The 22,631-nt window shown below is 35.9% G+C and overlaps 1 protein-coding gene across 7 annotated transcripts in view; it reads right to left on the bottom strand.

The window, feature by feature from the left end:
* The window catches only part of LOC107683494 (E3 ubiquitin-protein ligase TRIM9), a 25,427-nt gene continuing 2,796 nt past the window's right edge, over positions 1 to 22,631 (bottom strand). The window contains exons 2-12 of one of the 7 annotated variants that reach the window (XM_016479575.1): positions 15,617 to 15,664; positions 15,187 to 15,282; positions 14,962 to 15,084; positions 12,051 to 12,161; positions 8,884 to 9,037; positions 8,605 to 8,750; positions 5,234 to 5,372; positions 3,844 to 3,882; positions 3,361 to 3,610; positions 1,555 to 1,717; positions 1 to 1,346 (exon numbers count right to left, since the gene is read on the bottom strand). In XM_016479575.1, the coding sequence (XP_016335061.1) occupies positions 1,269 to 1,346; positions 1,555 to 1,717; positions 3,361 to 3,610; positions 3,844 to 3,882; positions 5,234 to 5,372; positions 8,605 to 8,750; positions 8,884 to 9,037; positions 12,051 to 12,161; positions 14,962 to 15,084; positions 15,187 to 15,282; positions 15,617 to 15,664 (1,347 nt within the window). In that variant the 3' untranslated portion in view covers positions 1 to 1,268. Of the gene's footprint in view, positions 1,347 to 1,527; positions 1,718 to 3,306; positions 3,611 to 3,843; positions 3,883 to 5,233; positions 5,373 to 8,604; positions 8,751 to 8,883; positions 9,038 to 12,050; positions 12,162 to 14,961; positions 15,085 to 15,186; positions 15,283 to 15,616; positions 15,665 to 22,631 lie in introns of those variants that run through there. The other 6 variants (XM_016479553.1, XM_016479567.1, XM_016479559.1 and 3 more) reach the window with 6 other exon arrangements.

Raw genomic sequence — 22,631 nt, forward strand, 5'->3', positions numbered from 1 at the left:
CTGCACCCACACATTCAATTGTTTGTTGAGCATAAAACATGTGCTCAACAAACAGATAAAGTACAGCACCTGCTCCATATTTTAACCCCACCAGTGGGATTTTAAATATTTTTCTTAATGCAAAAGTACATCCTTTATGGTAAACTAATAGCCAATGCTTCAAGCAGCCACAATGTATGATGTCTCGTTTAAAGTTGTCTCTCTTTTTGATTTGCAGCTCTATTCTTTTATATTGCAATATTTTCTCACATTGAACATAAGCAGCACCAGTTATTTGTTTAGCATTTGCGTTTAGCTTGTGCAGATTTGAGGCAGCAAAGGAGAAATAAAACAGAGAGAGAGAGAAACAAAAAGTTTATTCATTCTCATCTCTCCATAATACGTTACGCAAGGCTGTGAAAATGCCTGTGTGTGTGTGTGTGTGTATGTGTGCATGTATTTGTCCCAATTAATGTTTTCTATTCTGTTCAACAAACTGAAAGCCATTACCTCCTCATTGACACACATTCAGCTCATTCTGGCATTGCCTAATATGTCCCAAATGTATGTTTGCTCATCCACTGTGAATGTGGAAGGAAGGCTGGAAATATCTCAAGTTGACTGAGGTGTAATATGACAGAGTTTAGGTTTAGGGATTAGGTTTGGGTCAGGGTTTACAGTTTGAGTTTCAGGGTATGGTTTAGTATATATAACATTAACTGAGGCATAATATGAATGAGAAGGTTGTAATATTAGATATTTTACTCTAGTTTCTGTCCCCATCTGCAGTTAAAATCACCTTTATATGCAACAGAACGTTTTTATGTAATGTAAAATGCATCCTCTAAGGTCTAACACATCAGTAACTTATTTCTAAGCTTAACTTCACACAGAGGATTTTATCATGAAACAACAGACAGACATCTGTTAATATCCAGTAATCTGGGAGTTCACATCCGTGAGCACCTTTTTCCATTAAAACAATAATGACAACATCAATAATAATAATAATCATATCTAGAAAAAGTGTAAGAAAGAGAGAGGAAAATTATTCAAGAATTTCAATATCAATTTACCTGACATCAGGGTCAGAGTTAAGGTTAGGGTTAAGTTAACACTAACCTTCACATATATCACGTCCATTTACATTTCAGAGCTCTTAGAACTTGTTAAAATGAATTAATGACTGTCTGCAGCAATTCCCCCACAAAGTACTCACAGCTGAATCCATGCACACTTGTCTGTGCGTGTGTGTTTGTATATGAGTGTGTATCAGTTGTAATGATTCTTCAGCAGACTGAGACTGCAGCTTCAGATTCTCCAGGTGTATAAAAATCTGGAATAGGCAGCCCAGAATGAAGAGTCACCTATGAAAAGAAACATGCACAAAAATGTTATATATCTTATTTTGTTTCAAGTTAGCATATTAGTATATATACTTTATATATAACTTTTTGAAAGCAGATAGAAAGTGTTTTGCATCATAAAGTCCACACAGATCTCATTACATCCGTTTTCACCTAAGTATATTCTTTTATGGATCTTATTTCATTGAATGAATGAAATTAATGTTACCTGAACATTGCGGTTGAGGCTGATGGCCGGGTAGTACATGCCCTCCAGTGTGTTGAAGGCAACGGGTCCCTGTTGCTCATCATTTATCAAAAACAACAGAATCCCACGAGTGAAATCCAGCAGCACACCCACAGTCGCTCCTTTACTTATTCCTCCATCCGTACTGAGAGAGGGAGAAGAGAAAAACAGAAAATAAATGAAAGACGATGCATTGACCAAATAGAGTGCAAGACCTATAATAGACAATCATGTTTTTCAATAAAACACATACAAAATACAAAAGTGTCATTTTTTAGTCAACATTTTTCTGAGCATTTTCTACAAATATATTACAGATCTTCCTGTTAGCCTGCTGTTAGCCTTGACCTCTCTCCTCTGCATGAGAATAATATTAACCAGCAGCAGGTGGCAGTAATGCATCACGGTTTTTCCATCCACTTGAACGTGCTGTAGTTTTGCTCATTTCCACCACAAATTAACCAGCCCCAGCTTTCCATCATATGCTTTCTGTCTAAAACCATGCCTCCAAAAACATGCAACCAGATGTCAGCAAGCCTGAACATGCATATTAATTTACAGGTACCGTAGAGATATGTTTGCTGTTCACAGAGCCTAGGACTGTCACTGAGACAGGTGTAATTTCCCAGGACACCTATTTCAGTGATTTCCCTTGGATAGTAGGGACATTTTATGCGTGTTAATCCACAACCTATGGCGCCTTAGAAATAATATTCAGATCCAACAGCTGATTCTACCACACCATCTATACACAGGTAAAGACACTGAAGGTGGGAGAGTATGAAAGATAAAAAGAATGAAAACAATAAAGCATATTGTTCACTGTGACTGTGTGGGTGAAGGCGTTATTTCTATATTGCCAGCTGACGGTACAACTGCGGTGTGATTTATGAAACTGTAACAATAGTGTTGTATTTGCAATCTCTAGAGAAATGCTTTTTTTTTATGTAAAGTGGGTGTATTTTCTGTTTTGACAGAAAATCATGTTTGCTGGATTCTTCTATGTTAGCACCTTGTCACAACATTGGCAATAATTTTGTTGACATTTCACAAATATATGTTTTAAACATGTAGTTTATGAGTTATTATGTGACTAAGGACTATTACAACAACATTTAGAACATATTCATTTATGTAATTATTAAAATGAGCTTCATTCATTGCTTCATGTAAGATTTAAATAGTATCCACTTTGTAACCAAGGGCAACAGTGAACATTTGTGATGAGGTGCTTTATCAGGCTTCTTTCCAAGAATTTCTTTCTATAATTTTATAATAATATAATATAATGCATTTTTTTTGAAAAAGTGATTGATATCTACACTGTAAAAAAATATTTTTTTAAAGTTGTAAATAAAAGATTATTGGAGTATTATTTATTATAAAATACTATTTCAGTTTTTCTACTTCAGAATTTCACATTTAATTCAGTGTGTTACTTGCTGTATCTTTGTAACTGTTTGTGAACTTTATTAGCAATTTCTGAAAGAGAATTGTTTCCACACCAATTGGTTTTCAGAGAACAAGCTGGTAAGTAATTAACTGCATTAAATTTGCTTCTTTTTTAGATTTTGCTCAAATCTGTGAGCAACATGGCCTTTAATGATCATGGTTTCTGAATAAGTAATAGCATGATGTATATAAATTTCCGATTGTTTAAAATTGTCATGATAATCATTTAGTCATAATTATCATCTAAAGAAGTTCCAAAACACAAGCATGCATACTTCATACCGATTGGTGTGTGAGTTGTTATGCATGAACCAGGAGCGGTTGTTGTCCACATACATGGCCCAGGCTTTATCATCCTTCCCCAGCATCACGTCCTTCATGACATCCGCCCGGGCGATTCCAAACGCAGGGTCAGGGTGGTTGTCATAGCGATCGATGGTCATCTCCCAGTAGTGCACGCCACGAGAGAACCCTGTGTTGCCCATGACGACACGGTCGTCGTAACTGTTACACGTCACCGTGAGGTTGTCGTTGGACAAGATGATGTCAGGGTGGGCCGATGCAGGGTCAAAGGTGAACCAGGCAACTGCAGAAACAACACACACATAATACATACAGTCATGAAGGCTGGTTGAGCTTTGATTTACAGTAAGAATAAAAGTCCAGATGAGTTTAAGAACACAGAGAGAGTCGACACTGCAAATCAAACTTGCAAACACACACTCACTCTCTCACACACGCAAACAAACATACACAAGCAGCCAAGAAAGGGTATATGAGTTTAACAATGATGATGTTCAGATATTCAGGCATTCATACCTGCTGCCAGAGTTTTACTACCATATGAAGGTAGACTCACTGAAATCAAGAGAAAGAAAGAGGGGAAAAGAGCGAGAGAAGGTTGGAGAAATAAAGAAAAGTGGAAAATGTAGGACAGAAAATGCAGAGGGGTGAAGGAGAGAAAAAAAAAGAAAGTAACAGAATTGGGTACTGAAAGAGAGGAAGGAAAGCAGCAGATCAGGGAAGCTGGACTTACTCAGCGCTTACAAGTAATAAACTACTATAGAGCGTTAGTACAGTTAACAGCACACTAACAATGATATTCATTTATATTAGTAACATACAATTAGACATACAATGGTGTTCATAAAGACCTCCACAGCAGACTGTCAATGTGACATCACTGGCACTTTCCATGAATAGGGCAGAAAAAAGAACCTGAATGTCTTTAATTTTTTTTTCAATTAAATGATCAATGGTAAATGCTCAAATTCCAGGAATTCAAACTAAATATTATAAGACCTGTTTGATTTTCTATTTATTTTAAATGATGATTTTGCAACAATGCAACAATGTGTGGTTTCATTATTTTCTAGTAATTTACAATTAACCTGTTAAGTCTGACATATTATATTTGTTATTATATTATTATTTTATTATTAATATTATATTATCATAAGATGATAGCCAGAAAAATATCATTATTGAAATGTAAGAATATAATAATAAAATATAATATTATAATATAAAATGTAAAAAAAAAAGTTTTTGTTGAATATTATATTTGATACATCAGGCTTTTGTAGCTCATATAGTATGATATACGAGAATATGGAGCTTAAATTCAAGGAGGAAAAACACCATACTTTTATTAAGCTATTTTATTTTATAACATTTTAAACTGAACATTTAGAAATTAGGTGCAGTTGCTGATATTTATATGGAAAAAAGTCAGATGAAATTCTGATAGCTTGCAATACAATAACGATTGAGTGATATACTAATAAATATTCCTCAAAAGCCTGATGTATCATATTCGATACTCATCGTTTAACATAAACATAAAAAATAAATATACAACATCTATAAAATCTGAAAAAAAAAAAAAAAAAATATAAAAAATCTAAAAAGAAAAAATTAATTAGTTTTGAACAATGTTTAAGGGTGATACATACATGCAAAACTAGCTACTAATTTAATTTTATGTTAGAAACTAGTTTATAAAATGTATCTGATGGCCTAACAACAAAAATGTATGCATCCCATTGCTTAAAAAAGACACCAAAGTATATACTATTTGTGGAAAGTGCACACTATATTGACAAAACTAATAAAAATCTGCTGTATTATTTTGCACTGACATGCTCAAGCTTCCCTGTGCATTAAGAGTGAGTGTGTGTGTGTGTAACAGTGAGGTAACATCTCTTACTCTCTGATGTCTGCATGACAAGCATTTTGCTGTACTGGCCGACTCCACTGGAGTTAAACGCTTTAACACGAGATTTATAAGCGCTGTTGAAGTGTAGGCCATCCACAGTGCATATCATCTCTGTACCAACGTACACTTCCTGCAGAATACACACTTCAGTTAGTAAACACACATGGTTAACACCCTTACTGCATACTGCACATTATATACTGAATACTGCCTACTATTTTTTAAACAGAATACATGAAACAGTATACATGTTTCACACAATTTTGTGTTAAAATGTGTTAACGTGGCAGTCTAATCAAATACTGAATGAAGAAATTTTTTTTTTTTAAACTCTTCAATATTACTTTTGGTTTTTTGGTCACACTTGAAATGAAAGGCCAGACTCAGTGCACTACATTGTGGAATATGCAGTAGTACCCAACACACAGTGCTCTGTTGTAAACTGCATTATGACTAACAAATTAAGTCTATGACTGAAATCGGAATAGCATACTACCATACAACTCTTACTATTACTATAGTAAGAATAGTATGCTACTTCAAATTCAGCCTATGTATTCCAAGGCATGCAGAAAGTATACATTCTACAGAATGTAGTATGCTATGTGTGTAGTACACATACTTAGCATAGAATGCAAATTTTCTATATGCTGATGAATATCTTGGGAAAAACACAATGTGATACTGTTGCTAAAAATCTACCCGAAAATGGAGCAAATATGAGAACACATGAACCTGACTTTCTAAAATAAGAGCTTGGCCTGTTTAGAGGATAGTGTGTGTGTGTGTGTGTGTGTGTGTGTCAATGTATAGGTGACAACGTGTGTCTAAGAGAGAGTATTTCAATGCATATGTGTAAGTGTGAGTGTGTGTGGCTATATATGGGGTAAAGCATCTAAGTTTAATCTCAGGTGATTCATTTTATGATCAGATCACTCAAATCAAATCATTATTCAAAGACTTTTTTGAAAGAAATTAATGTTTTTTTAATTAAATCAATTAAATTTATCAAAACGTAACAGTAAAGACTTTTATGTTGTTACAAAAGATTTCTATTTCAAATACATGCTGTTCTTTTGAACTTTCTATTCATTAAATAATGCTAAAAAGAAAATGTGTCATGGTTTCCACAAAAAATATTAAGCAGCACAACTGATTTAAATATTGATAATGTTACAGAGCAGGTCATATGGGTTTTTGAAAAATATCTCTTTTGCCGTTTATAACGTAGTTATCCTTAAATGAAAACAATCTGCAAAGTTGTTAATCAAAAAAGTGCATGATAAATAAAGATATTGTCTCTCAAAAGAGAGAGTCGATTCTGAATCGCCTAAACGAGTCGTCATATTTTCGGATCTTTTGCCTGTTACCGTATAAGTCACTGGGTAACACATTTGCATAATCCCGGCCTGCCCGCGAAATACGACAGAAATACAATTCAAACCTTTTGTTGTGTGCATGTAATTTTACCAAGGACTGCTTTTCTAATCTTGGGTTTTATCTTCGTTGGCTTCTAATCTTCTCAATTTGGACAAACAAGCTCTCTGAACCACAACCTGTAAGTATGATTGAAACGTTATGTGTACATTTTCAATTGAGTGCTCAAAATATGAAGTTTTTGTGCTAATATGTGATGTATACCTAGTGCAGCTTTAGGTTTCCAGGTAAAGCACGATATTACTGAAGTAGTTCGGATAATTCACTGTGAACCCACTATTTCCTAAGAATGTGTTGATTAATGTAGACTGACGTTGTTCCAATTACTTCGTTTAGTAATAAAGAATGTAGTGTAGCGCACTGACTTTATAATCATTGTGAAATTGCTGTTTATTTTGCTGCACAGTTATAGTGTTAATACGGGAGAGACGAGCGAGTTAGTTAGGCTGCTGCGCCTGTGATACAGCTGTTCTGCATTCTGATTAAAAGTTAAGACATAGCGTCTTCTGTCTGTCGTTCTTCAAACATTACAGTAGACATATTTTGGTTTACAAACTGTATTGTTTCATCAGTTAGTCATGTTAGCACTCGGCTAACGTATCCACCATTATTGTTTTAAGTGTTCACAGTTTAGCAGCTAAACTTTAGCTGTAGGCACAATTCGCTTGCAAAAGTGTTTTTGTATTTTATGTCATTATTTTAAGAACGGATTGGAGCACTATATTATTGTTTTATGTAAAGGTGCTTTGTCAATGGTAGCGCTCGCTAACTTGCTCAAGGACTCCTCTCTGTGCCAATCACAACAGGCTTGGCCAGCTGACCAATCAGAGCAGAGTAGGCTTATGGAAGGGAGGGGTTTGCTCCGAACTTGCTTGGAACGAATCGTTTCAAAATGATTGGCAAATGACTCTAATATTAAATGTATATTCTGAGAAAATTACAATGTTTTCAGACCTTAGATGCATTTAAACCTGTTGTAGGGGACTCCAACACAATATTAGGACACTTTAAAATACCATATGACCTGCTCTTTAAGAAATATTTATTGAGCACCAAATCAGCATATTAGAATGATATCAAGGATCATGTGACACTGACGACTGGAGTAATGACGGCTGAGAATTCAGCTTTGCTATCACAAGAATAAGTTATATTTAAATAGAAAACACAATATATATATATTTTCCAATATTGCTGTTTTTACTGCATTTTAATCAAATAAATGCAGCTTTGATGAGCATAAAAGACTTCTTTCAAAAGCATTAAAAAATATATGAACCCCAAAAATGTAACTTTTAAATGGTTTGTAACCCCGAAATGAAATGAAAATAAATCACCATTGGTCACTTGTGATCAGAATATACAAGCGGAGTGGAGCGTCAACAATTTCTCCTCCGCACTCCAAGCATTCAATAATCACTTCAGCATTTCCAGCTCCTCGCTCAACTGATCAGAAACACCGCTCTGCCTTCGCTCCATGATGAAATTTGTGGCTAAAGTATTTCATTATGTTTTGAAATATCACAAAGTTCTGTTCAGAACTTATATTAAATGAAAAATAAATACACAATACTAGAAGAATAGTTTAAAAAAATTAATTTATCAAAATTATTTCATCAAAAATATCTTAATTTGTGTTCCGAAGATGAACGAAGGTCTTACGGGTTTGGAATGAAATGAGGGTGAGTAGTTAATGCCAAGTGTAAACGGGGGCCAGTGAGTGACAGTGGTTGTGTGTGTTCATGCATGCATGTGTGATCGTGTAAATCTGTGTTTGAGTCTTGGTAAGCATAAGAGACTTTTCATCCTTTTCAAACATTTAAAAAACCTTAATTATTCCAAACTTTTGACCGGTAATGCATATCTAATCCTGAGAATGCAATTAGCACTGAAGGGTTCACTATGTGACACTATGTGACACTCACTCTGAACTGGCCTCCATTCCCATCATCCAGTTCTAAAATGTAGCCATCCACAGCAATGGTGGAGAGAGGCGGCTGTTTCCATGACAGAGTCGCACTGTTGGTTTGAGTACAGCACTCCTCTAACTGAAGAATAGGAGCAGCTGGAACTAAACACACACAAAAAGCCACAAACAAAGGCAGACTGGGTTATTTTGGGTCCAGTGTTCTGTCTTACTGTGTCATTAAGGAAAGCCATGCAAAAAAAATGAAACACACCCTCTCACGCACACACAGACTCACCCTTCATCTGGACGAAGTCTAACTGGTGTATGGTCTGCAGCAGGGGTCCGCTGTCCAGCGTCAGGTCAAAGTCACTGCTCATGCGAGGGGTCAGAGAACCCTTCCCCCACTGATTCTCCGTCATATGGACCCGTCTTATCAGAGCATCTGAGATCTACACACACACACACACAGACTGTGATTCAGAATATATTACACGGCATTAAGTCAAATTAATGAAGTGTTGCCATTATGTAAATGTATGACCTTCTGTTAATTTAATAAGAATCCTGGGAGCAAGAAACATTTTGTGATCAGAAAAGTTTTGAAAGGCAAGGTGTCATTGAGCAAGAGTGCTTGTATTTGAGGAAAAGTTTTATAGGATCACACACTTTTTAACGAAGACATTTCCATGACCTTTCCATGCCCTCTCCACTCATTTATGAGTAATTTCTAGGCAGTTTTCCATTTGTATATCTAGTCTTTTTTAAAGATGAACGAAGGTCTTACGGGTTTGGAATGAAATGAGGGTGAGTAGTTAATGCCAAGTGTAAACGGGGGCCAGTGAGTGACAGTGGTTGTGTGTGTTCATGCATGCATGTGTGATCGTGTAAATCTGTGTTTGTGGGTGCAGTGGTCCTCTAATATAAATAGACTTCTGCAGTGAGGGGCATGAATCATCTTTAGACTCAGGCATTTTGCGGCAAATGTGAGATGAGACACCATGTTTGTGGACTTGACTTGATCTATTGGAAATACATGCATGTTCCTCATCATTCAAATGAACGTCACTCATTCTGACTGTTCACTGCCAAATGACAAACCCACGCTCAACAATATCACTATATTAATACAATGCACACTCACATCAGATGTGTACTTGCGTGCGTATATGCATGAACAATGTTTACTCCAATTTTTGTTCCTTTAGAGCAAAACTTCCTTCTCTTTGACAGATCATTGAGTCAGCTGAGCAGAATCATCATGCAGTGTCCAAAAAATAATAATGTATGGTCTCTGTAGGATTTCCTTGGAATAGTCATTATTATAGCAGTTTTGCTCGATGCTGCTATGAAAATATCTGTACTTTTCTACGATGCAGTACTTTTATCATACATTTAATCAGTGCTGTGTATTTCTATACATGGTTTTGCACAGCTTCAGTTCCATACTGAAAATTAATGTGTGGAGTTGAAATGCTGGCCGATCAATTAGGCTCCAATTTAGGACATATCAAGCTTTTCTAGCCCCACACTTTTTGTTGCATTCTGCTCAGCAACATGCCCATTCAAGCTCAGAACTGTCTGATACCTGGATCAAGAATCTAATAATTCCCATTCATCTTAATTGCAATATAATAACTGTAGAATGGCTGTCAATTCTGAAAGATGCTTTTGAGCAGCAGAATGGTAGTTAAAAGTTTGGAATAATTAAGATTTTTTAAATTGAGGTTAATATTTTTGAAAGAAGTCTCTAATGCTCACCAAGGCTGCATTTATTTGAGCACCGAATCAGCATATTAAAATGATTTCTGGAGGTTCATGTGACTGGAGCAATAGCTACTGAAAATTCAGCTTTGCATCACAGGAATCAATTTTATTTAAAAAAAATTTTTTAAATAACTTGCTACATAACTTGCTAAATAACTTGAGACTGTGATTCAGAATATATTACACGGCATTAAGTCAAATTAATGAAGTGTTGCCATTATGTAAATGTATGACCTTCTGTTAATTTAATAAGAATCCTGGGAGCAAGAAACATTTTGTGATCAGAAAAGTTTTGAAAGGCAAGGTGTCATTGAGCAAGAGTGCTTGTATTTGAGGAAAAGTTTTATAGGATCACACACTTTTTAACGAAGACATTTCCATGACCTTTCCATGCCCTCTCCACTCATTTATGAGTAATTTCTAGGCAGTTTTCCATTTGTATATCTAGTCTTTTTTAATCTTAGTGAATTGTACAAAAGTCTTCACCAAGGTCCTCAAGAGACCAATGATGTTACACTGGCTTACAACCAGTTTTGCACAACACTCACAAAGAGCAATATAATAATATCTACTAGTATAGATATTAAAGTTCTGGCCAACAACAATAAGCCAATTATTTTTATTATTATTGATACTTGAAAAAAGGCCGCTATTAAAATTATTTTAACATGTTGTTAATATATATTAAATGTATTATTATAATATATAAAAAATATAAAACTACTATTTTTTATAAAAATTTAAAAATGAGACACTATAAATTAAATTCAAAATACTTTTTAAAAATATGCAAATTAATGTAGACATCACCAAACCATAGAGTATGAAATAATGGCTGATGACTATTATTTTAATAATAATTGCACCGAATCAGCATATTAAAATGATTTCTGGAGGTTCATGTGACTGGAGCAATAGCTACTGAAAATTCAGCTTTGCATCACAGGAATCAATTTTATTTAAAAAATTTTTTTTTAATATATATATATATATATATATATATATATATATATATGCTGATGACTATTATTTTAATAATAATTTTATCATTTAATTTTTATAATTATTATTACTTCATTATTTTTCAAATAAAAACACAATTTTGTAAAAATAAAAATGCTTTTAAAATGCTACAAGTGAAGTTTGGCATCACAAAATTATATATTGTTATTACATTACAAATTTATATTAATTTTGAGATTTGCTAAAAATAAGACTATTATTAAATTGTTAGTGTTTTTAAAAAATAACTTAAATGAGTGCTCGATGATGGCAAAGGTAATCCAAATAAAAATAAAATAAAAACTGATAAAAGGAGCATGCAGAAATATCTAATACTGACCAATACAGAAAAATAAAAAATGAAATATGGTACCAATACATATGTTTCACCCCTAATATCTAACCAATTAAATATTTTAGAGCAGAGCAAAGGTTGAGAAAAACACTTGCTGCAGTGCACTCTGACGAAGGACTTCATTGACCAATAAGAATTTCAGAGAAGCGGTCCAGTCTTTGGAAATCCAATTTGCTCTACTGAAAACTGATTTGGATCTTGGTACATCCTTAAAATAGATCTCATGCATTCCCATCCGTTAAAAGTTTCATCTGATCTTTCTCTAGTGTATAATCATCCTAACTTTCTGGCCCGTGTCAGCAGATGAGGTCTATTAGTGTGATACTAAAAGGGCCAATGACCTGGAGGAAGCCGCTGGGGTCGTTTTCTTTGATAACTTCCAGACAGTATTCCATTAGTCCTGTGGTCTGCCTCAACTTCACCGTGCAGTGGGATATCTGATCACGAACCACCTGAGACAAAAAGGAGATAAAGAGAAAGAATGAATTCATGATAACTGTGCTGTGGTAGGGTTGCTAGGCAACAGCAAGACCAATTGTCAGCATCCTCTCTGAGAAGCAAACACATCACTGACCTTTTACAAAAAAAAACATATTAAAATCCATTTGCACTTCATGTCTGCATATTTCAGTGGATGAATGTATGTGTCAGTGTGTGCCACTCCAACTTCTACTTAAACCTACCAGTTACATCTCCTTTACATGATGCACAAGTACACACTAATACACACACACGCCCTCCAAAGCTGCAGACAGTCTCAGAGAGCATCTAACCACATTGAATGATTCAAACATAAAACACTTCACATGAAAGCCATTCAAATCCAAACAGTATGAGACAGAACCAGACAAAACTAGACAGAACTGAATAAATGCAGTCTCATCTCGCAGAGCCACTGGTCAAAACTAGAACCCCAACATCTTTGTAACCATGGTAACAGGCCTGTGGCAGCATGGAGACAAGAAGGGAGAATAGGCCTATAAAAGATGCTAGCAAAAGCACCAATTCTCAAATACTAGACCAGGACCAGTACAATTGTAACATTACATTTCCCTTCATAACTCACAGACAGATATATGTGTCATCTTTCAATGTAAAAAAACAAACATCTATATATGCCAAAAGTAACAGTAACATTAATTGACTTGAAAAGTAAAAAGTGAAAAGTAGACCACAATTTAATCTAACTGAAAACTATAACTGAATAATAATGCTTCACTGGAGGAAGCATCATTATGGATTATAGATTATTATATATTTTGGCCAGAAGCCAAAGAACAGTTTAAAGTTAAAGTGCCTTAATGATGGATTTGTTTCTTACAAACACACAGATTTTTACTTAACAAGACGTTAATGGATGGACTGGAGTTGTGTTGATTATTTGTGGATTATTGTAATGTTTTTATCAGCTGTTTGGACTCTCATTCTGACGGCACCCATTCACTGCAGAGGATCCATTGGTGAGCAAGTAAGTGATGTAGTGCATATTTTCTCCAGATTTGCTCCAATGAATAAACAAACTCATCTATATCTTGTATTGCATAAGGGTGGGTATATTTTCAGCTATTTTTTTAATTTTTGGTTGAACTATTTTTTGACAATGAAATTTAGCTTAAAAATTCTCACAAAATGATACAATTTTACTCAGTTTTTTTTTTTCAGAGAGAAAGAGAAATCTACCGCAAATTAGTTGAGTTAAAGGTGCTGTATGTAAGCTTTTGACTCTACTAAAGCATAAAAATATCATAATATATTTGCAGATATTTAAGAATTATTTTAAAATTTTAGAATTTTTAAGACTGCTTAACAGCACACTGAGTTTACATTTAGTTTCTTTCAGCTGCATTTCAACCAGAGAATTGCAGCACACTAACTATAGATGCAGTCTCACTGGATCAGCCTGGGATTCAGAGTCTGATTCAAGGACACAATGACTCAAGGTTAAAACTAATATCTCTGTGTTAATAGCCCAGATTTTTATCCATTAAGCTGCATTCCCCCCATGAAAGAAACCCTTTTTATATGGCATCGAAGCTTTAGCTAGAAACAGGCTGTTTTGACACACCAGCAATGGCTGCTGATTAGCCCTGCTGCCTGAAGCATTCTGAGCAATCTGAGTCCATTCTGAATCCAACTTTGGCAGAAAAGAGATTTAATTAATTTTTAAATGGGAAATAGGAATTATCCACAGTGCCCAGTCATCTGTTGCCCTAATACAGAAATGTGTTAAGATTTCCATGAATGTAAGTTAAACACATTTTAATAAACCAAACATTAAACTAAATTCTGTCATCATTTGCTCACCCTCATGTCGTTTCAAACCCGTATGACTTACTTTCTTCTGCTAGAGTCAAAATAAGATATTTTTAAGAATTCTGATAACAAAACAGTTTCTGTTCCTATTGATTTATTTTTGTATATCTTCTTTATATATCTTCTTTTGTGTTCCACAGTAGCAACAAAGACTTACAGGTTTGGAATAATATTTTTGGGTGGACTATGTGTTTTCAATGTATTTTACTGTAGTTCTATTTCTACAAAGCTAAAAAAAATGTAATAAAAAAATAATGCTCTTGCAATTGAAAAAAAACAACAAAACGTGTTAATCTAATTCATTCATCACTTCTATTAAAAAGCTTTAAGGTGGCACTCGCTAAACCTCCAATCAAGAAATCAAATCGACTTTTAATAATTAGTAATTAGTAAAAACGTAATTAGCACCAGACCCATTTTTACCTTGAAAATAGTACAGAGATCTGTCATTCTGCTTTTGTTGTTTATTAATGAACTCCTAAAAATGAGGAATGAAACCCAATAACTGAGAAATGAATGTTGCATGTCATCTCTTTAAAAACTCTAGAAACAGCAGGCTGGATAATTGGTTTATGCTTTTAACCATCTTGCCGTGTTCTATATGATAATGCATACGAGTCCCTGCTGCCCTGTAGTTCATCTCACTACACTCCACAAATCCGTAAAAATACTATATGGCTCAATAATATAAAGGAATTTTCTGTATCGATATTTCACAGGTGTTTTACTCATATTTTGAATTAAATATTAGATTGTGTTTTAGGTTTGAAAGGAAATGTCCATAAACTTATCCTGTCAGAACATATACTACCTTTTCCATTTTTCTACATATTTCTTTTCTTACAGTGTACAATTCTTGTCACATTTATGTAAAACAAGCGGCATACTATATTTATCTTAGAGATTAACTTTGGGGATGTTTTGTGTGGTTGTGCTTACTGAGAGTTTGTGTTCATGTTCTTTGGTTACTCTGCTGAGAAGCTGAGCTTTCCTGCGGTTGAGAGCTTCAATCAGAGCATCACACTGGGCGACCAGACATGCCTCGAATTCAACTCCATTCTCCTGAAACACAAGGTGAGGAAAAAATCAGATCATAAAAGTTGATATAGCACTGCACAGGTGTGTGTATGAGTGCATAAGTGTTAGTGTGTGTCACTGCTGTACCTGTATGTGTTGTACCATATTTCTGAGCTGCACCAGGAACTCTTTGGCCTCTGCGGCCCGATCAGACAGAACATTTAGTGCTTGAGAGAGCTGTCCCTGGAAATATAAAGACAGAAGGAGACAGAGATGTGAGAAGATATAGGAAGAACTATATATAAAGAGCAATTGAACATTACTAACCTAATTTTACTAAAGTTTTAGTAATGGACTTAGGTTATGTGTGAACCTTTCTAAAGCTTTTTGGATAAACCAGTTCCAAAATCAAGCAACAGAGAGGGGAAGTGACATAATTTGTGAGAGGTTAGTCATTAAATCTGTCATTTAAAGAGTGGGTGAGAGAATAGGAAGAGGAGTCAATGTGTGTGCGTCAGGCAAAGTGAAAGAATGTTACTATAGAGTGGGAAAAATATCCCATTATAAATGTTCTCACATTGCTATGACAACCATCCGCCAAGAGACCTCCACTTTCATTTGTGGTCTGTTCTCAAACGAGGAACAAAAATGAGAGAACAAGGAATGAAACACAGTGCTCCAAATTTCATTCTATGGCCTACATACTAAATCACAGCCATATACACTACAGCATTACGCACTAGAACATTACATACTAGAGTCCTACATATGACAGCCTCACACACTAAAGCCCAGCACATTACAGCATTACACACTAAACTAATACATAACATCCTAGACATTCTAAAGTCCTACGATGAGAACCCAGCAGGGGCAATGTTACAGAAACATCCTATCTTAAGCATTTGTCCTAACTGAGAGCTGAAATCACCATTGTTGCACTCTAAAAAATGCTGGGTTAAAAAGGGACAAACCCATCTATTGGGTTGTTTTGACCCAGCGGTTGGGTTGTTTTGAACAATCGAAACAACCCAGTAGCTGGGTTTGTCCCTTTTTAACCCAGCATTTTTTAGAGTGTGCTAAACAGATAAGACAGGATTTTAGAGTTCGGTTGATTCTGTAATAAGGGCCCAGTTGCTACAAACCCATTAGTTAAATAATTAGGGCAAAACCACAGGCAGAATGCTTGTTTTTTCTTGCACTGGTCGATTTTGAGATTTTGGCCTATTGTGCTATATCATGTCTTATTTCAGACTAGTGGAAAGAAAACATCCAAAATACACATTTAAGAGTTTATTATACTTTATGCATTTGCATCTGCAGATTTTAATTGAAATGCATATCTTTAAAAGGCCATTTTCTCAAAACGAGTTTTTTCTTCTGCACTGAGCCAGACATCTCCACTTCAGTAACACGTGCAGACGGCAAGTTCAAAAGTTTAACTCCTATTTATATTCTGAAGTGTTTTTTTTTTTTACAGAGGGGTTGGTCATATATTATTCACCTAATTTATATCACATTTTATTTCTAAAAATATGGAGAAAATGTATTTCTGTAAAAACCTTTAACTTTGTCAACAAAATGAAATAAGAATTTTGAACCTGGCTTTATCCAATATTCAAATTTCCATTCTGAAAAATGTATGCATATTTGTGCATATTTAATAAGGTAATGCATCATTTGCATATTTAAACATAACACTTCAGAAAACATGTAATACAAAACAATTGTCTTAATGTATTGTGATTAATCAACTTGGGATGTATGGTGATATCTATTAGTTAACATTTATACCACACTCACATGCGGTGTCTTACCTTGGTCTTGCCAACAACTGTAAAGGTATTATCACAAGAGTTCTCTTACCTTGACGGAGTTAGTCACAATGGAATAATGGGATTGGTAGAAAGGGCAACAAGAATATTTGGGAAACATGTTTAGAAACAATCTTTTTTTTTCCTATTTCCATTTGATTGTGCTAGTGATGCAAAATTGCATACTTTGAGAGAAAAGATGAAAATCATCCATCTGGAACAGATTGAAATCATCATTCTGCTGCATTTGAACTTTACTATAAATCTTTAGCAATGTATGTTTTGCACTAGTAATAAACCAGTTCCAAAATCGAACGACAGCCTTTTCACTGGAAAATAAACAATTTCTGTTTATAATTTAGTAAACAGTAAGTAAAATCTGTAATGTCTGTAAAATAACCATGCACAATAAGTGAACTGTTAAAAAATACAAAGTATTATATACGGCATTGTTATATCTGACACCCAGCACTCTAGATATCGACATTGGCCATATCTGTGGACTACTATTTTACCAATTAAAATTGTACATATTTTGCACTGTTGCAAAAAAGCAGGAATATGACTTTCCGAGCATCAACACATCACAGGCCCCATTTCCTGCTTGCTGTGTAAGTGTCTGTGTATGTAACATGGAAAGATAGATTGAGAAATGGAGAAAAATAGAAGCATATGGTGCCCTGAGGCTACAGCAAATCTACAATCTGTTTAGTGAATGACGAGCAAGTGTCTGCAGTGCAGAAAGAGGGCATTTTCCTCTGATATGAGGCCAGCTTGCCAGTGTTCAGTGAAACAGCTACCTATGGGACCACAGTAGAGGACACTAATCCAAGATCTGATCTGTGCGTGCATGTGTGTGTGTCCCAAGTGCTAAAAGGGGGAAGCCGTATTTGGGTCTGCCGTGATGCTGCTGCTGTCCCAGTTCAAACTGATACTGTAGCCACAACATCACACATGGAGCACGGAACAGAGTGTAATGTAACTGAACACACAAAATAATGTAGCTCAACACATGGAGTAATGCAGTGCTCGAAATGAGGGGGTGGACACTGAATAGGAATGGTTTCCTTATGCTGGGTAATTTTTTCTGCTCTCACATCTGTCTGCACCTGAAAATGTCTCCTTACCTACTTCAAAAGTGACAGAGGGTTGAATGTTAGTACCATACAACAGCAGTTAAGCCAAATTACAAAATAAAATGCAACCAAATTCCAGAAATGTACTATTTTTAATTATTTTATTTGATTTCTTGATTAACAGATTTAACATTTATACTAATTTATCAGTCAATATTAGATATACATAACTGTTCAAACGTTTGTGGTTGGTAAGATTTTAAATGTTTTTGAAAGAAGGTTGCCTTCATTTGATAAAAAATACAGTAAAAACTGAAATATTGTGAAATATTATGACAATTATATATTTTAATATATTTTATAATGTAATTTTTTCCTGTGATGGCAAAGCTGAATTTTCAGCATAATTACTCCAGTATTCAGTATGATATGATCCTTCAGAAATCATTCTAATATGCTGATTTGGTGCTCAAAAAACATTCCTTATTATTATCAATATTAAAAGCAGTTGTGCTGCTTAATATTTTCGTAGAAACTGTGATACAAAAAATTTATCACAGTTTACACAAAAATATTAAGCAGCAGAACTGCTTTAAACATGAATAATTTCAGGATTCTTTGATGAATAGAAAACTCAAAAGAACAGAATTTTTCGTCTATTACTCACATAGAGTTAATCTTTAAAAATACCAATAATTTAATAACACCATTAAAAGTAATCTTCAGCAAATCTCAAAATGAATATCAATTTTCATACTAACACTGTGGTACCTGAATGCATTTATAGCATTTAAAACGTGTTTTAAAAATTCAGTGTATTAAACAGAATTTTAATATTGCCCATTTAGGTAACACTTTATTTTAAGGTGTCCTTGTTACACATGTTACATGTACTTACAATTTGTCAGGGTTCTGGACTATCTGTGTGTGTTTTGCTCCCCGTGACCCAGTTTTTCCTCGTGTTAATTGTGTTAATTTCCAGCTGTGTCAATTTTGTCCCTCGTTATCCAGTGTTTAAAAGTCCTAGTCTGTTCAGTGTTTTTTTTTTTACAGAGGGGTTGGTCATATATTATTCACCTAATTTATATCACATTTTATTTCTAAAAATATGGAGAAAATGTATTTCTGTAAAAACCTTTAACTTTGTCAACAAAATGAAATAAGAATTTTGAACCTGGCTTTATCCAATATTCAAATTTCCATTCTGAAAAATGTATGCATATTTGTGCATATTTAATAAGGTAATGCATCATTTGCATATTTAAACATAACACTTCAGAAAACATGTAATACAAAACAATTGTCTTAATGTATTGTGATTAATCAACTTGGGATGTATGGTGATATCTATTAGTTAACATTTATACCACACTCACATGCGGTGTCTTACCTTGGTCTTGCCAACAACTGTAAAGGTATTATCACAAGAGTTCTCTTACCTTGACGGAGTTAGTCACAATGGAATAATGGGATTGGTAGAAAGGGCAACAAGAATATTTGGGAAACATGTTTAGAAACAATCTTTTTTTTTCCTATTTCCATTTGATTGTGCTAGTGATGCAAAATTGCATACTTTGAGAGAAAAGATGAAAATCATCCATCTGGAACAGATTGAAATCATCATTCTGCTGCATTTGAACTTTACTATAAATCTTTAGCAATGTATGTTTTGCACTAGTAATAAACCAGTTCCAAAATCGAACGACAGCCTTTTCACTGGAAAATAAACAATTTCTGTTTATAATTTAGTAAACAGTAAGTAAAATCTGTAATGTCTGTAAAATAACCATGCACAATAAGTGAACTGTTAAAAAATACAAAGTATTATATACGGCATTGTTATATCTGACACCCAGCACTCTAGATATCGACATTGGCCATATCTGTGGACTACTATTTTACCAATTAAAATTGTACATATTTTGCACTGTTGCAAAAAAGCAGGAATATGACTTTCCGAGCATCAACACATCACAGGCCCCATTTCCTGCTTGCTGTGTAAGTGTCTGTGTATGTAACATGGAAAGATAGATTGAGAAATGGAGAAAAATAGAAGCATATGGTGCCCTGAGGCTACAGCAAATCTACAATCTGTTTAGTGAATGACGAGCAAGTGTCTGCAGTGCAGAAAGAGGGCATTTTCCTCTGATATGAGGCCAGCTTGCCAGTGTTCAGTGAAACAGCTACCTATGGGACCACAGTAGAGGACACTAATCCAAGATCTGATCTGTGCGTGCATGTGTGTGTGTCCCAAGTGCTAAAAGGGGGAAGCCGTATTTGGGTCTGCCGTGATGCTGCTGCTGTCCCAGTTCAAACTGATACTGTAGCCACAACATCACACATGGAGCACGGAACAGAGTGTAATGTAACTGAACACACAAAATAATGTAGCTCAACACATGGAGTAATGCAGTGCTCGAAATGAGGGGGTGGACACTGAATAGGAATGGTTTCCTTATGCTGGGTAATTTTTTCTGCTCTCACATCTGTCTGCACCTGAAAATGTCTCCTTACCTACTTCAAAAGTGACAGAGGGTTGAATGTTAGTACCATACAACAGCAGTTAAGCCAAATTACAAAATAAAATGCAACCAAATTCCAGAAATGTACTATTTTTAATTATTTTATTTGATTTCTTGATTAACAGATTTAACATTTATACTAATTTATCAGTCAATATTAGATATACATAACTGTTCAAACGTTTGTGGTTGGTAAGATTTTAAATGTTTTTGAAAGAAGGTTGCCTTCATTTGATAAAAAATACAGTAAAAACTGAAATATTGTGAAATATTATGACAATTATATATTTTAATATATTTTATAATGTAATTTTTTCCTGTGATGGCAAAGCTGAATTTTCAGCATAATTACTCCAGTATTCAGTATGATATGATCCTTCAGAAATCATTCTAATATGCTGATTTGGTGCTCAAAAAAAACAGTAACCTCTCTGTGTCTACCCTCCGTTTTGTTTCCCATTTTTACCCAGTGTCTTTTTTCCGTTGATTCCTCATGGATGCCCTCCTTCACCCAGAATATCTCCTCCTCCTGCTGGAGCAGGGGGAGAGATCGCTCGAGGACCATACTAGACTGTTCCAGCTGCTAGCTAACAGCACCAGCTACCCAGACGACGCGCTCTGTGCGTTCTACGATGCAAGTTTAAACACCGCGTGAGCTATCTGGACGACGCGCTCTGCGCTTTCTATGAGGCAAGTCTGAACGCCGATTGCAGAGCGCAGTCGTCCGAAGATGGTCCTCGAGCGGATTTCACCGCGTTTGTGGAGTGGATTCTGGCGTGAAACAGATCGCCTCTCATCGTCACTCCCAAGGATGATCTCGCCAGATCCACTCCAGACCCAGAGCCCAGCTCACCATCTCCCCTCTGTGTGGAGCTAAAGCCCGAGCCCACTGATGACGGAGAGCCAATTCCCGCCGCGATCTACGAGCCAGCGCAATGCCGAGCTACTGAGCGGAGGATCGCCCTGGAAGTAGAGCCCAAGCCGTCAGACCAGGTGCGAGAGCCGGCGACAATGCCCGCCACGAGGGAGAAAGCCGCGGACGATGTGAGCGCGGAGAGGAGCTCCGCCCCCTGCCCCACCGGCCCACCGGCTCCATTGGGCTCCTTCCTCCCGCCAGCTTCACCTGGGTCCTCAGTCGCTCCGGCTCCGCCGCGGATCTCCGCCTCAGTTGCCAGAGCCCTCGGCTCCACCCTGGCCCCCCGGATCCTCGGCATCCCCCTGGCTCGTTGGCCTTCCGCCTCCGTCGGCTCCACCGTGGGTCGACATTATGGCTGTGGCCTGGGTCCAGCTGGGCTCCTCCTGCTCCAAGCCCCTCCTGTCTCCTCCCTCCCTCCATCGTCACCTCCCTGGTCTCTGTCTGCTGGCCCCCTCCCGGACATCCGTCCTCCTCCTTAGTTCCCACCCATTTCCCCTCCTTCCGGGAGGGGGGCAATATGTCAGGGTTGTGGACTATCTGACTATCTGTGTTTTGCTCCCAGTGACCCAGTTTTTCCTCGTGTTAATTGTGTTAATTTGTTTCCAGCTGTGTCTATTTTGTCCAGTGTTTACAAGTCCTAGTCTGTTCAGTTTGTGTTTGTCAGGTCTACTCGTTCTCTACGTGTGTTGGCTCAAGCTCCTATTGTGGATTATCTCCTGTGTTTCGTGATAAAAGAGTGTTAAACGTTTCCTCGTGACTCCAGCGTGTTCCCTCAACAGCGTGTCGTGACAAGAAGTAGATAGCAGAGTTCACTTCACATATTAACTGTCCAATAAAGCTGTATATCTACCAAAAAAAAGCTATAAATCTATTGTCACAAAAATTTGCAAGAAGACAAGACATTGTCACAAGAAATCTGCAGTTGCCTTGGCAAATTTATCAGCTTATCTCCTGTGTTTCGTGATTAAAGACTGTTAAACGTTTCCTCGTGATTCCAGTGTGTTCCCTCAACAGCGTAACGTGACACTATTATAATAACAATTAATTATGCTTAATTACATGTAAGTAACCCTATGCCAAACCCTAATCCTAACCCTAACCATATCGTAAGTACATGTAGTTAATTAATATTACTCAGTATCAGTGGCGGCTTGTCAGGGGAGGCACAGCTTCCCCATAATTTTGAGGTGAAAATGGGAGGACGATTTAATGTTAATAAAATTCACAATTAATTTCAGTTCATGTCTCAGAATGTGTATTTTTT

The sequence above is a fragment of the Sinocyclocheilus anshuiensis genome, unplaced genomic scaffold (genome assembly GCF_001515605.1).
Source record: "Sinocyclocheilus anshuiensis isolate Anshui unplaced genomic scaffold, SAMN03320099.WGS_v1.1 scaffold413, whole genome shotgun sequence".
NCBI lineage: Eukaryota > Metazoa > Chordata > Actinopteri > Cypriniformes > Cyprinidae > Sinocyclocheilus > Sinocyclocheilus anshuiensis.